A 14,147-nucleotide genomic window follows, 5' to 3' on the forward strand; every position below is an offset into this window, starting at 1 on the left:
ACCTCCATGCATATTACTAATACTCTTCAAATTTTTCTGTCTGTGTTTTTGAGGGTTGCTATTGTGTAGGTTTTGGTTTGTTTGGTTTTATACTTTCTCCTCTTGTTTTAATATGGTACTGGTAGCATCATTAACTAAGCTGTGAAGTATCATCCTTTAAGTTTGTGTAGAATTGGTATTATTTCCTCCTTAAATGTGGAGTGGTCATTCATTACCAATGAAGTCATCTGGACCTGATGTTTTCTTAGTGGGATAATTTATAGCCACATATTTGTCTGTCTTGAGTGGATGTTGCCGAAGGCTGCTTCAGAAGTCTGATTTTCAAGATGCTGTTCCTCAGTAGATTTTCATGGGCTTTCCACAAGCAACGTGTGTTTCTTTGTCATCTGTGGGCACTAAGCACTTGAGTGTCCCAGGAATACCAGTGGTTGGTTATCTGTAGGTCACTTTGCCATTTGATTACACTGCAGAGACATTCCACAGAGATGCTTACTGTGGGCTTTGCTCAGAGTCTTGTACCTGACACAGACATCTTTGTGTTTCTGAGTGTGTGTTCTTCAGTGGGTATGCTGGTCAGGCTTTTCCAGGGAAGAGTTTGGGATTGGAGATAAACTGGCTTCTGCCTGCTGAGCCCTGATGTCCAGGTATCAACTGCTGGGTAGAGCAGGGTCATATAGGCTGATGTTGCTAATCAGTTGGCTGCCTTATTGGTCCTTGTGGTTAGTTCCAGGGCCTAACTCCTAGTGAGGGTGGATGGCTTCCCTATGTTTGAGGGCAGAGGCATCTTTTGATGACTGTTTGAAGACAATAGCCAAACCATGACAGTTGGAATTCATGTTTACCAATCTTGGCTGGACTCTCCATGTCCTAATTTCCTCCACACTGTTATTACCATTCATGTGCCATTCTAAGAGGACTTGACTTAGCTGTTTGATGTGACCCAGGGTCTGGGCTCTGGGGCTCTATAGACTGTAGTTGGTTGTTCTTTTACTCTGGCCTTTGGGGGGCCCACCACCCAGCTCTCAAATAAATACACATGGAGACTTATTACTACTCATAAATGCCCGACTTTAGCTTGGCTTATTTCTAGCCAGTTTTTTTTTAAATCGTCCTGTCTACCTCTTGCCTCTGGGCTTTTATCTTTATCCTATATACCTTTACTTCTTACTCTGTGACTTGCTGTGTGGCTGGGTGACTGGCCCCTAGAGTCCTCTTCCTTCCCTCACTCCTAGATCTCATTTTTCCTTGTTCTATTGCTCTTTCTTCTTTTCCTCCCAGATTTCTCCTTCTATTTATTCTCGCTGCCTGCCAGCCCTGCCTATCCTTTCTCCTGCCTTTGCTATTGGCCGTTCAGTTCTTCATTAGACCGTCTGGTGTCTGTCCGGTGTTTTAGACAGGCAATGTAACACAGCTTCACAGAATTAAACAAATGCAACATAAAAGACTGCAACACAACTTTGCATCATCAAAATGTTTCACAGCATAAACAAATGTAACACACCTTAAAATAATATTCCACAATGGTAGACGGCTACCTAGCAGGCCGGTGAGAGACTTTCCGCTCCCAGCAGAGATCCTTTGGCCAGTGAGTGGGCTTTATTGTTTTCATGTTTGTTTCAAGCTCTTTGTTCCTATTTGCTTGTCAACTGAAAAACTTATCTTTGCTCTAAGTCTCCTGGGGAGTCTGGTCTAGGTTGTATTATGTTCCTGAAAAGGATCCATTGAACGACTAATCTTCAGTACCTCAGAATGTGGCCTTTGGAGACTAGGTTGCTACAGTTATTATTTATTGACTTGTGGTTTAATAATTGTGACTGGTTTTCCAGAGGTGAGATATAAAGAGACTAAGTAAAGATTATCTTGGTGTTGCCATAAGCCAAAGGACCTGGGCTACCAGAATCTGGATCTTTCCATGTAGTCTCTGAAGAGGGAATACAGCTTTGCTGACTACCCTGAATTTTACTTCTTGCTTTTAGAATTGTGAGAGAGCACACCATTATTGCTTAAAGTCGCCCAGTTCGTGTACAGATGTGTGTTGCTTAGATGATTTATTTATGTAAACTCTATAGAGGGTACCTGCACAAACTAGGATGACTAATGTTGCTAGGTGATAAAATCCTATGGGACTACCCTTGTGTATGTGATCCACCATCAACAGGTAGATTTATCAGTGCATGACTGTACTCTGTTTCTGCAGTCTGTCACAGAGATGGTCTGTGCTATAGTGTGAGCTGAGCTGTATGGCCTCTTCTATTCACTGAGTATAGTGTCAGTCAGAGATCAAGGCTGGAGAGGTTCTGTTAGCTACTAATTCTGAGCCTCTGTCCTTTGTCCCTTGCATTTCATGGCTGCTTTAACTACCCCTAGCTTACCTGAGTCTTGCTGTGCAAAGTTTCTCTCCCTGTGTGCCTTAGTTACTTTTCTATTGCTCTGACAAAACACTATGACCAAGGCAACTTATAGAAGAGTTTATTGGGGCTTACAGTTTCGGGGGTTTGTTCATGACCATCATGGTGGCAGGCAGGCAGGAAGGCAGGCAGGCTGGCTTGGTGCTCAAGAAGTAGCCAAGAGCACATAGCTCATCCCCAAGCAGGAGGCTGGGTGAGGGGGTGGATCTAACTAGGAATGGTATGGGCTTCGAAAGCCCAGAGCCCACCCCCAGTGACACACCTTCTCCAACAAGGCCACACCTCCTGATCCTTCCCAAACAGTTCCACCAACTAACAGGGATATCTGGGGTATGGTGTGCTCTAGTGAGGCGACAGGAAAAGATGTTCAACGCGTGAGGGAAGCCCACAGTGTGGCACGACTCCCAAGAGGTATGGGTTTGCTCAGGATTCACAAGCATGTGCTTTGTGTTTTAGTATTTTAACCACATCAGTATTGAGGATTCACGAGTCTACGAGCTGACCAGCAAGGCCGGGCTGTTGTCTCCGTATCAGATCCTCCATGAGTGCCTTAAAAGGTAGGGTAGGGAGCACCTTCCTCAAGAATCAGGTCATGGGAGCTCCTCTGGAGCATCTCAGAGTTTCACTTGGCTTTTGTCCCAAGGTAGAGTCATTATCTGTTTGCCTGGATATACAGGAGCCCCTTGGCTCTGGCTGATAGGCAAGCCCTGGGTAACTGAAATGTGTATAGAGTGTGTGGAGAATCTCCTTTAGTCAGCCGAACATCTAGGGAGGGGTTCGGGTTTTCTTTGGAAAGGTATAAATGGACTTTGTCATTTGGTACCCCTCCCCAGAAGTCACCATGTCCAAGCATCATCCACTGATACCTTCTTGTCATCTTTGTTTTCTCCTAAAAGAAACCATGGAATGGGTGACACATCCATCAAGTTTGAAGTGGTTCCTGGGAAAAACCAGAAGAGTGAATATGTCATGGCATGCGGCAAACACACAGTGCGCGGGTGGTGTAAGGACCTGTCTCCTTCCCTGCTTCCCTCATAGACTGGCATGTTTTCAGAGGACTGCTGGGGTATGGCCTGTAGTTTCTGACATGAGGGTGTGTGGCCTAGTCTACTACTGCTGTGGCAGTCATCCAAAGCCCCAACTTTGTGTGTAGGCCACCACACTTCCATCTGAAGCTAGATTTGTGGTCATCCTGCCTGCCTGCATTCTTCCTCCTGTTCCACTGTTTCTTCTCTTACCTCTAACCATCCAGTCGGGTAGGATGAAGGGCTGGCTTCCCGAGGAGCAGGCTGAGGTGCCTCCTGATGGCTATCTGTCCATCTGCACACCTGTGTTCTGGTCTGTAGGCACCATCTTACTCTGCTTTTACATCTGACATAGCTGCTTAGGAAAAGCCAACAGAAAGCCCGGAGTTCCAGCTTCTTAGGAAGGAAACTGGGCAGGAGAATCAATCATGTGAAGATGTGAGTTCAGTACTAGCTTGAACAACATAGTGAGACCTTGTTCCTAAAAACAACAACAACAACAACAATAATAATATAATAAAACCATAACTTTAGTAAAGCAGTGAGTAACCACTATAAGGAAAAATTAGTTTTATGTATATTGGGGGATGATACATAGAGGACCCTGGGAAATTACAGACCCACATTTAGACCTGGATGGTCCAGTTACCTATGGCTGTTGCTGCACCCTACAAACTCCAGTTCCCACAGAGGTCGGCTGCTGAGGAGGCTGAGCGAGTGAGCAGTCCACTGAACTTTCAGCCTGGAGAGCTCTCCTGGCTTGGTATCCTTCATATGGAGGCTCCACCCAGGCACCTGCCTACCCTCAGGAGCCACAGACTTTAGGAGGCCTTGCTGCTGGTGGTCTGTGTGTTGCATGAAAGTGGGGTGGAGTGGGCCGGTGGAGAGAAGGAGCTTCATTGTCTTGGCTAATAACTTTCCACTTGTCCTTGCCTGGATCTCCTGAAAGCTGCTCGGCAGAGTGGTACCTGGGTCCAGGTCTCAGGACTGTGAGTCATAGAATCTAGCACAGTGGCAAAGCACTGTCTACCCTCCTGTGGAATTCCCTGCATGGCTCCCTAGGTGCCAGGGGAAAGTTCTCCTGTCTGGATTATTTATGACTTCTCTCCACCTTTGTTTTTTCCTCTCACAGGTAAGAATAAACGAGTTGGGAAACAATTAGCCTCTCAGAAAATCCTTCAGCTGCTGCATCCACATGTTAAGAACTGGGGGTCCTTACTGCGCATGTATGGCCGTGAGAGCAGCAAAATGGTGAAGCAGGTAACCAGACTGTCAGGTGGTCCGGCAACTGCTCTGCTTCCCTTTTTCTTGCTTTGGAGCTTCTGTCTAGGGTTTGCTGTTAAGGTCAAGCTTTTGATTAAGCCTGTCTCTTCTGTGTTGTGCCAATGATTGTGCAGACCGAAGGTGGGGACGCCCAAGCTACACCTTCTTGAATCTGCCAAGTATTTAAGTATGAACTATTAGGGGCACAGCTAGAGCACCAGGCCTGCCATACACCAGACAGTAGGTGCAGGCAGTGAACACCACCTGGCGCTGAATTGTGTGAAGGCTTGGAGGCTGTCATTTGGCAGTTCCCAAGACAGTATATCCTTGTTTAGTTGAAGATCTCAGTGGCTTACAGAATGTGAATATTGCCTGCTTTGTTTCTGTGGCTTTTACCCAGTTCTCAAAATTTAAATCAATCTCTAAACCTAATGAGTATGGGGAAGTACTGGGAAGTGATTGTTGGCTATTTCTTTTTTGACGTGCTAAGGATGGAACCCAGAGCCTTGTACATCTAGACAAATGCTCTACTACTGAGCTACATCACCAGTATTTTTACCTTTTCCCTTAATATGTGTAGAGACTCCCTGGATCATTAGGATCCCATCATTTAGAGAAGTATAGGTAGTGACCCTGAAGACTGTGCTGTGGACCCTTGAGCCAACAAATAGTCTGGAGCAGTGTAGCATCCCTTTGGGTTTTATCAACCTGAGGCCTGGCACTGTCCTTGCTCTGGGCTGGCAAGGCAGGGGTCCAGGAGCCACATGGAGAATATAAACAGTATAAGGCTCCTTCTCCTTTTCCTGCTTCCTTTCCATCCTTACTGCTGGGGATTGTATGTGGGGCTTTGTGCAGGCAAAGCAAAGGCTATACCCCTGAGCTGTATCCCCAGCCTTAATAGAAGCCTTTTCTGTGAGTTGAAATGTAGGTGCAGTATTTGCTGTACATAGTCCTGGGCTGAGACAGAGGGAACATCTTTGCAACCATAGGCAGAGGCTTCCTTTACCTGGAGGGTGAATGGCCCTTGAGCTCTGGCATGCCAGCGAGCACCTTGCCTGTGGCCTCCAAGGCAAGAAAGGACCAAAGAGAACGGCTCTTTGGCTGTTGTGTCTCAGTTGCTTCAGCCATGCTCTTGCCACTGTCTTAGGGTTCCTAACAGTGACTGCTTGACTTTCATACTCAGCCAGTAAACACAGGTGTAATCATGGAGGAAGGGACAGAGTTCTGGGAAAGGCCAGGGAGCCCAGGGCTGTTCTTATACCCTGTATCTGTCAGCAGCCAAGGCCTCATTACAGGTGGGCCACTGGTGTGCACTTCTGTGCCCCACCAGGACCTTACGCTCCTGTTTTGGGTGGTCATGAGCAGACTGCTGCTTGGCAGTTCTGAGAGCGGGCTTTGGGTCCCTAGGAGACCTCTGACAAGAGTGTGATAGAGCTACAGCAGTATGCCAAGAAGAACAGGCCCAACCTCCACATCCTGAGCAAGCTGCAAGAGGAGATGAAGAGGCTGGCTGCAGAGCGGGTGATTATCTCCCTTTCTCACCTCTCCCCCAGGCCACCTACCTCCCCACCCCCAAACTCACCATCTAATCCTGCAGTCCCCTGTACTGCCCATGCCACAATTACTAAGTCATCAGGATTGCTGGGTCAGCTTCTTTCTTGTAGCTCAATCTTAGGAGCCCATTTTTGATCCCTGACTCTGGAGATGCTTAATCCTCCTTCCAGATGAGGTTGGCCTTTAAGTTCTAGCATCTATGGCGCTTTCCGAAAACAAGTAAGAGAGCAGACAGGCCAGCCTTTTAGTGGCTAAAGGTTCCGATTTGGAGTCAGGTATTTCGAGGGCAAGGATTGTGCACCGGCCTTGTGCTTGATAACTCAAAGATCATAGAACGGTTAAGCCCGGGTAGAACTTGGTCTTGATGAAGCTTCCTAAAACTGCCATAGGTGCCTTATCCCAAGTGGGCTGGCTCTGTTACTGACAGTTTCCTGCTCTGAGGAAATACCTTATAGCCACTCACACCCCTAGACTTTCTGAGTTGGGAGCCATTCCAGCTCTGCTGACTTTGTCCCAGGTGTGAACACAAACTCTGAGGACCAAGTGTCTGTTGCCATTTGCCTTTCCACTGCTTTCAGGTGGGGGTGGGCCTTGTCTGCTGGAGTAACTAGCTTGACTCTTTGGGAGATTAGTTGTGGGGATTAAGGCAACAGGCTCAAGGCACACAGTTCTATTTGTGGGGGAAATTCACTGGGCTGCCGGGCAAGCAAGGCTAGGATGACACTCACCCTGGAGGGGTGGATCCCAGCTTGTTGCAAATTCTTCCATTCTGGGTGTCTCTAGATTGCTAGGGAAGCTGCAGCACATGGGAGTCTACCCTGGCATTCTGAGGAGACCCTTCTGGCCTGGCCCAACCCAGCCCGCTCCCTGTACCTTCCCTCCTAGCCAGGTATCACAAGGCTTCCACCCTTTCACCCTTGTGAATCTCATTGCTGGGCCCACCTCTAGCATCATTGACCTCTGTTCTTCCAGGAGGAGACTCGGAAGAAGCCCAAGATGTCAATTGTTGCATCTGCCCAGCCTGGTGGTGAGCCCTTGTGCACAGTGGATGTATGAGGTAGGCGGCATGGGCCAACAGTGCTACCCAGGAGACCATCAGCCACACATCATCACTGCAGCACCAGGCCTCCAACCTAAGTTCCTTTCCTGTGGCAGTGTCGGCTCTACTCTGGCACAGGGGGACAGCTGTGACAACACAGCCCACATGCAAAGAAGCAGTTCTTCTGGAAACTGCTCTGTGTGACTTGATATGTTAAGGATCAGCTATAAGTAACTACACAAGTGGAAGCTGGTAGACAGCTGTAGATCCTGCTTGTACGTATCTGCTGCGGACTGTTTTTATGAAGGTTTTCATGAATTTTAGTACACTATATGCACTGACAAGAAGTGATGCTTGGTTGATAGATGAGATGACCAGGATTTATAGCTTTGGCTGGCCTATGATGCCAGGTAGCCCCTTTGCTCATAGTTCCTTCTTGTGGAGCCACTGAGACCTGGTCAGAAGGTGCAGGTATCCTGTCCTGTAGTATTACCTGCTTTGTGTGTTTCCCATTTTCCTCTGAAAAAGTTATAATAGAAAGGATTATTTCAGGCTATTTTGGCTTAAAATAAAACAAAATTTTAGCAACAGAACTACTTTTCAGAGATTGCATAGTGAAGATACTGAACTGTCAAGATACTGAGTGTTAATCTGGTTGGCTCTTAGGTTGCAGTCTACTTCTTTTGATGATGTCTTAATACCCTAACAGCTGTCTTCTGGATACCCAAGCTCCCACCTTCAATAAACTCTAGCAACACTTTTCTACAAAGATTTTTGCACAATCAAGTCCATCTGTTGATCAATTTTTAAAGCTTTTATGATGTTTTAGAATTTGGAAAGAAACTTTTACATTGAGAGTGGAATACAGATTTAGAATCTTGGTTTCAACAGATGGACTTGTGTAAATAGGAAACAGGGCCTTCAGTGTAGCCCATCACTGACCAAGAGCTGGCACTGCACATGACAAGTAGTTATGGCTTCTCTGGATCTCAAGGGTGGCTGCTGTGGACATACACCAGGCCTGGTGTCAGGTTTAGTCTTCGCCACCCATGCTCACAGGATAGCCATGGAGAAGGGTATTGAGTAGAGGTATATTGAGAGCACAAGTCTTGGTCAAGAGTTAGCCTACCCCAATACCTGTTCAGAGGGGCTGCAGTCTTATATTCTCAGTGTGTCTTTCACCTGTACCTGAAGTTACATGGATGGCATGTGTTGTCAGAAAGACAAAATGGCAGGTATGGGCATCCCAACACTATATTCCTACCCCCCCACCCCTGGTCACCTGTGTGGTAGCAGTTAACTTTTGTGTTAATCTTGGCAAGAAGAACCCTCCAAATCAAGTTGCTAGAATTGGACACTTGATTCCTTTTTCTTGCCTCCCATTCAGTTGTGATCAGCCTTTTGACTGACCCCAGATTTGCCATTGGGGAAGCCTTAAGTACGTGGTAGTGGTAATCTCTAGCTGCACTGGCCCAGGCAATGTCAACAACAGGTGCTGCCACACACTCCCCCTGTCTCTTACAGGTGGGTGAGTTTTAAATGCACAGCCATGTTATAATGCTGCAAGCCTGTGTGGATGCTGGCCATGGTTGTAGGGTGCACCCTGATGGTCTGAACACATAAAACTGTCCAAAAGGGAACGGCTGGTTTCTTTCTTCTGATTAGAGTGCTGGATGTTTGTGGATCTTCAACTGGCCAGGACAGTCCTGGTGTCAGTTGTGTTTTTAAGTGCCATGGTACACAGTACCCCATGTGAACTCAGCATAGATGGTATGTTCAGTAGTTGCTACCTGCAGGGACCATCCTCAGTGCTCACTCCTTTGGCAGACATCTTTAATCCCAGTACTCGAGTCATAGGCCAGCCTGGTCTACATAGAGATGCTGTCTTAAACATGGAAGCACAGGGTGGTGGCACCACAGGCCTGCAACACTGGGGAAGTTGAATATGAAAGATTTTGAGTTCAAGAAGGTCAGCTGAAGACTGAGTCTCGAGTCCTTCCTGCCTCTTTCTGAAAGGACTTGACAGACTGAGGTACTCTGCTACCCTACTCTTCTGTACCTTAGTGGGTGGCGAGTAGGAATGACTCAAAGCTCTGGCTGTCACCACAAAAGCATCAATCAGCAATCGTTTATTCTGGAGTCTGGCTGTCCCATTACAGGACACAGGTGTTGGTAGTACCAGCTAGGCCAGTCTCATGCCCACCGCTGTTTGCCTGCCACCCTCTGCTTAGTAGGGAGCTGTAAGGAGCTTTCAGCTTTTGTTCTGTACTTCTGCAGATCCCAAGACCTAGGATGAGAGGGAAGTCTCTGTTTCCTTTGGGGTGGCATCAGGAGGATTTCTTGGGGTTTGAGAGTCCTGATGCCCCAGGGCTCCTATGCCCTTAGGGTGTTGTTCCATCCTCTCAAACAGGATGAGCATCTCGCAGTGTGGAGTCTGTGGGAATAGGTCTACGGCCACAGCCTTGACTGGACGGAATGGGATGCCTTTTACTCTGTTAGATGGGGCTCTGCAGAGGCTGTGGTGGGAAGGAGGTACCAATATTAGCACCAGAGGTTCCTGTAGGTGTGTCATCATCTCCTCCCCATCCCCCCAAAACACCCCACTTACTCCACAAAGTTGCCCATGGCTGCCCGGGGATTGCAGGAAACATACAGGAGTCGCTTGATGTTCTCAGCTCTACGAATGGCCAGAATCACCTTGGAATCTGGCAAAGGCACAGAGGGGCTAGTCTCTCCTAGTGGTGGACTACCCAATATAGCTTTTTTTCTTCTGGTGCTACCTCCCCAAATGGAAGCCACTTACGAAGGCCTGCCCGTGGTGGGTCTAGGACAGCTACAAGTTGCTGGGAGGACAGTCTGCTCACCAAGCCTGGCACAAGATCCTCAGCCCTGCCGCAGTGGAATTCAACGTTGTTCAACTCTAGAAATAGTGTCATAATTGTCACTGGACTCTGGGCCAGGCACTGGGAGGGCCTAACAGGCTTAGAGAGCACACAGCACCCCCCTCCAAAGTTTTTCTGTTTCCAGCCAGAAGTCTACAGACCCCTCAGTGCCCCACTCCCCAGAAGGCCCCCCAAACCTCAATACAGATTGTAGATACAGTAACTGAAGTGTACGACAGAAGTCCTGCTGTGGCAGGGTTCTCACCATTGGTACGGGCGTTCACACGGGCATCCTCCACAGCCTCCTGGCACAGCTCAATCCCAACTACTCTCTTCACCTTCTGAAATAGATAAGCCCGAGACAGCACAACTGGGTTATATCTGGGATGTGATGGTAGCTAGCCTCAGCCTCACACTCACGATCATCAGTCAGTAGGGAGATGTCCTACTTACCCGGGCCAGGGCCAGGCCTATGGTGCCAGTGCCACAGCATACATCCAGCACGGTACTGCCCCCGTCCAGCTGAGCCCATTCCTGGATGACTGTGTAGAGCACTTCAGCTGCAGGTGTGTTTACCTGGAGGTTAGTTAGCCATAGTGTACTCCAGTGTAGGCTAGCACCCCACACTGCCTGGATCCCCACCTCCATCAGTGACCTCATCCACTCTCCTGACTTTTAAAAACAAAATCCTTACTGAATGGGGAGCTTTTTTCCCTGGCTTCACAACTCCCTCCCCAGGCCAACTCAGAGTGACTGTGTACCTTAAACTACCAAAACCTTGGGATCTGACCCTCCATCTCCATCGTAGAGTTTTGTACAGCAGCGGGAGAGGCTCAAGCGCTAAGACGCTGCTACCATAGTGTCCTGTTCTTGGTTGGGCAGGGGCAGTAAGGCCACTGTATCATTGGGTTAACCACAAGTCAATCAGAGGCAAATTATCCCTTTCTTATCCTAGGGTGCCCCCACTACCTAGATGTTCTCTACGATCTCTTCAAGCCTCGTTACTATTCTCCCTTTCCAGCACATCTGCCTTCACACTCAGCTTCCCTGTCTTTGTGTTCATAAGGGGCACACTACCTGGAAGAATGCGTGAGGGGAGATACGGAAGGTCAGCCCCAGCAGGTCCTCCTGGATGCACTGGTCACCAGCCATATGCTCCAGGGGCAAGCCTTCCTGGCTGGGAGTCTTCCTACATGAGAAGCAGATGATCAGTGTCACTGGCCTATTTGTAGACCCTTCCTGTCCCCACCTGGGCTCCTCACCTCTGTCCCTCTTCCACAAAGTAGAGGCAGGTCACCCCACTGGCCTTGCCTGGCCCTTCCATGAAGTGGTACACCAGGGAGGCCTTCAGCCCTGCCAACTCCTCCAAGCTCAGTTTCTGTAGCAGAGGATGCAAAAAGCCCATCAGGCTAAGCAAAACCCAGTAAGACCTCCCCCCAATAAGACCACTGTCTGAGACCTGGGGGTGGAAGTAGGCAATGGCCATGGCCTGGCCTCTGCGGCTGGTACGAACAGTCAGCTGCTTCCAATGGCCTGTATATGTCTCAGGGTCATATGCCGAGTATGGGGTGGACCTGAGGAAGCCACAAATGCCTGAGTACCTAGTGTGTATGCCTGTCTGTCCCAGCACCCTGCCCTCCCTCCACCGCCGGGCAAGGACCCCAGCCCCAGGACAGGTCCTCACCGAATGAATTCCTGGAAGGCCTTCACCACCTGCTTCGTGGCCTCTGGAATGTGCACAGTGTCAAAGGGGGCCGCCACAGCACAGGTTCCACCCTTGTACTTGCCAAGCCTGCAGCCAACGGTGTTGTCTTCTCCATCCACCCCAACTCCGACCAGAAACTCACACTTATTGCGGTATTCAGTCTGCAGGAGAGAAGGTGGCAAAGAGGCAGCCAGGTCTCAACCTCGATTGCCAGCACCAAAAGAAACATGGTGATAGGAGTGGCAGGCAAAGCAAGGTTTTACTGCTGGCTTATCAAACCCAGGAAGAACTGAAAAGCAAGAAATGGCAAAGAGGATAAGGAAAGACTAGAGAGCAGGGTGATGGGCTGGCCCAGCAATAAAGTAGATGCCCAATGTGTGAGGCCAACCTCCCCCTCCCCACACATAGAACGGGATTTCGTAGTCAGCCTGACCTGCTGGGGTGATGGCCTGACCCCCTCCAGTGGGCAACAAGCCTTATTATGCTGTTGTCTCTGTGTGAGCAGCCAGGGTAGCAGGGCACGGTTGGTGCTCCCAATTTCCCTGTAGGATGAAGCACATCATGGCTGGCTTTACACTGTTCCCCACCCACACAGGGCGGCTCCCTTGAGACCTCACTATCACACTGGTATCAGGGGCATTACTAGCCGGCTCCCTGACCACTTAGACCAGAGCTTCTCAACCTTCCTAATGCTGTGACCCTCGAATAACAGTTCCTCATGTTAGTGCTGACCCCTAACCATAAAATTATTTTGGTGTTACTTCATAACTAATTTTGCTACTGTTAGGAATTGTAAATGTGTTTTCCAGTGGCTTTAGGTGATCTCTGTAAAAGGGTTGTTTGGCAGCCCCCTCCCCCCGCCCCCCAAGAGGCTAAGAACACTTAGATAGACCCTGTGTGTGTCCTAATACAGTACAGGGCTGGTGGAGCAGGCCAAGTTTGCAAAACCCAGCTTCTATGGTAGGGATGTCAGTGCCACTCACTTGGCCAGTTTCTGCAGCACCCGTTCACATTCCAGCCGTTTCTGCTCCAGCTGCTCAGAGTAGGGTACTGTCCAAAGCGGGGTCACCACGTCGGCAATTTGCGTAGCTGTTGGCTCACTATCGCCTTCCTGCCGCCTCTTTCTAGCCATGGGGTCAGCCTTGGGTCGGGCCAGGCGCACGCTGAGGGGGCGGCCTTTCCAGAGAGCACCGTGCAGCACTCGCAAGGCCTTGTCTCGTTCAGCAGCGCTGCGAAATGTTACAAAGGCACAAGGTGGTTGTCCAAAGAGTTTGATTTTGTGGGATTGTAGGCCAAATCGGCCCAGAAAGCGCCGGACGTCACTGAAACTGGCATGGCGAGGCACATTTTGCAGCTCCAGTTTAAAGATCTCTGAGGTGAACAGGTCATCCCTTATGTAGCTGTAGAGCCCAGGCTGAGCTCCAGGCCCGGCGGCTGGTCCAGGCCCCTCTTCCTCTTGACATCCCGGGGCTGCAGGGCTGTATACCGCACTGGCATCCGGGCCGCAGGCCTCCATGTGCTCCCCAACCTGTGTGCGATAGGCAGGGGCCGGGCTGAAGGCCGCCTGGGACGACGACCGCCGCGGGCTTGCTCCCTAAGCCCCTGCCGGCGCCCACTGGCGCCCACTGCACCCAGCCCTGCCCGAGCCCGCTCCTTCCCCTCGAGACCCATTCCCCATCCTATCGCTGACCTAACCCCACCCCGTCCGCATCGGCTGCACGTCTCTCCCTTTGCTTTACTTCCGTGTCCAGCTTCTCACTCATCGCCCGGCTCGTCTGTCGCCCGACCAGGCTGTCACGAGGCCACCACCTCGGTCTCTCCCACACACGAAGTGCTCCGAATACAGGTTACGCAGGAGAGGTCCTCCAGACTCGGTGCTCAGAGCCGGCACTGGAGCCTGGGCATGCACCGCTCGCTCCCCCGGAAGCGGCGAGGGCCACGCGTCGCGCCTGACTCCCGTCGGCCAGGGCACACGAGCCGAGCCTGGCTTCTCCAAGGGCTTGGCTTCCGATGACGTCACCGCCACGCGCCGCGTCCTGCCCCATCCCTGCACCAGCCGCTTGCGCTGACGTCAGGGGCACTCGGGGCTTGCAGACGGAAGTGCGCGCGAGGGTCGCCGGGAGAGCGCGCTCCCCAGGCTGAGGCGCGGCCGGGCATGCGCCGCGGGCGTTTTGGCGGGAAGCGCGGGGCGGGCCGGACAATGAATGTCCGCCGTCAGAGCCAATAAAGCTGCAGTGGTTTTGAATCACGGCGCGTTTCCCGCCGCTGGGG

General features: G+C 50.2%; 2 protein-coding genes across 12 annotated transcripts in view; one reads left to right on the forward strand and one right to left on the reverse strand.

Annotated features, from left to right (window-relative positions):
• Nucleotides 1-8,058, forward strand: part of Dgcr8 (DGCR8 microprocessor complex subunit) — a 30,843-nt gene extending 22,785 nt beyond the window's left edge. For 8 of the 10 annotated variants that reach the window (XM_028854202.2, XM_037209919.1, XM_037209921.1 and 5 more), the window contains 6 exons: nucleotides 2,865-2,965; nucleotides 3,305-3,411; nucleotides 4,566-4,693; nucleotides 6,104-6,217; nucleotides 7,034-7,139; nucleotides 7,223-7,312. In XM_028854202.2, coding sequence (XP_028710035.1) covers nucleotides 2,865-2,965; nucleotides 3,305-3,411; nucleotides 4,566-4,693; nucleotides 6,104-6,217; nucleotides 7,034-7,135 — 552 coding nt within the window. In that variant the 3' untranslated portion in view covers nucleotides 7,136-7,139; nucleotides 7,223-7,312. Of the gene's footprint in view, nucleotides 1-2,864; nucleotides 2,966-3,304; nucleotides 3,412-4,565; nucleotides 4,694-6,103; nucleotides 6,218-7,033; nucleotides 7,140-7,222 lie in introns of all 10 variants that reach the window. The other 2 variants (XM_037209925.1, XM_028854212.2) reach the window with 1 other exon arrangement.
• A 1,325-nt stretch (nucleotides 8,059-9,383) lies between these two features.
• On the reverse strand, nucleotides 9,384-13,906 carry Trmt2a (tRNA methyltransferase 2 homolog A). Of its 2 annotated transcripts, none has more exons than XM_028854217.2 (12): nucleotides 13,616-13,906; nucleotides 12,860-13,404; nucleotides 12,310-12,418; nucleotides 11,856-12,037; nucleotides 11,631-11,745; nucleotides 11,434-11,549; nucleotides 11,249-11,360; nucleotides 10,625-10,747; nucleotides 10,437-10,512; nucleotides 10,093-10,209; nucleotides 9,898-9,994; nucleotides 9,384-9,805 (listed from the first exon to the last, which is right to left on the reverse strand). In XM_028854217.2, exons 1-12 carry the CDS (start codon nucleotides 13,637-13,639, stop codon nucleotides 9,577-9,579), a joined length of 1,845 nt encoding a protein of 614 aa, XP_028710050.1. In that variant the 5' UTR covers nucleotides 13,640-13,906; the 3' UTR covers nucleotides 9,384-9,576. The 2 variants fall into 2 exon arrangements, with proteins under 2 accessions (XP_028710050.1, XP_037065822.1); XM_037209927.1 differs by having other exon boundaries at nucleotides 13,567-13,707.
• Between the last annotated feature and the right edge of the window lie 241 nt (nucleotides 13,907-14,147).

Source organism: Peromyscus leucopus, chromosome 12 (genome assembly GCF_004664715.2).
Source record: "Peromyscus leucopus breed LL Stock chromosome 12, UCI_PerLeu_2.1, whole genome shotgun sequence".
Taxonomy (NCBI): domain Eukaryota; kingdom Metazoa; phylum Chordata; class Mammalia; order Rodentia; family Cricetidae; genus Peromyscus; species Peromyscus leucopus.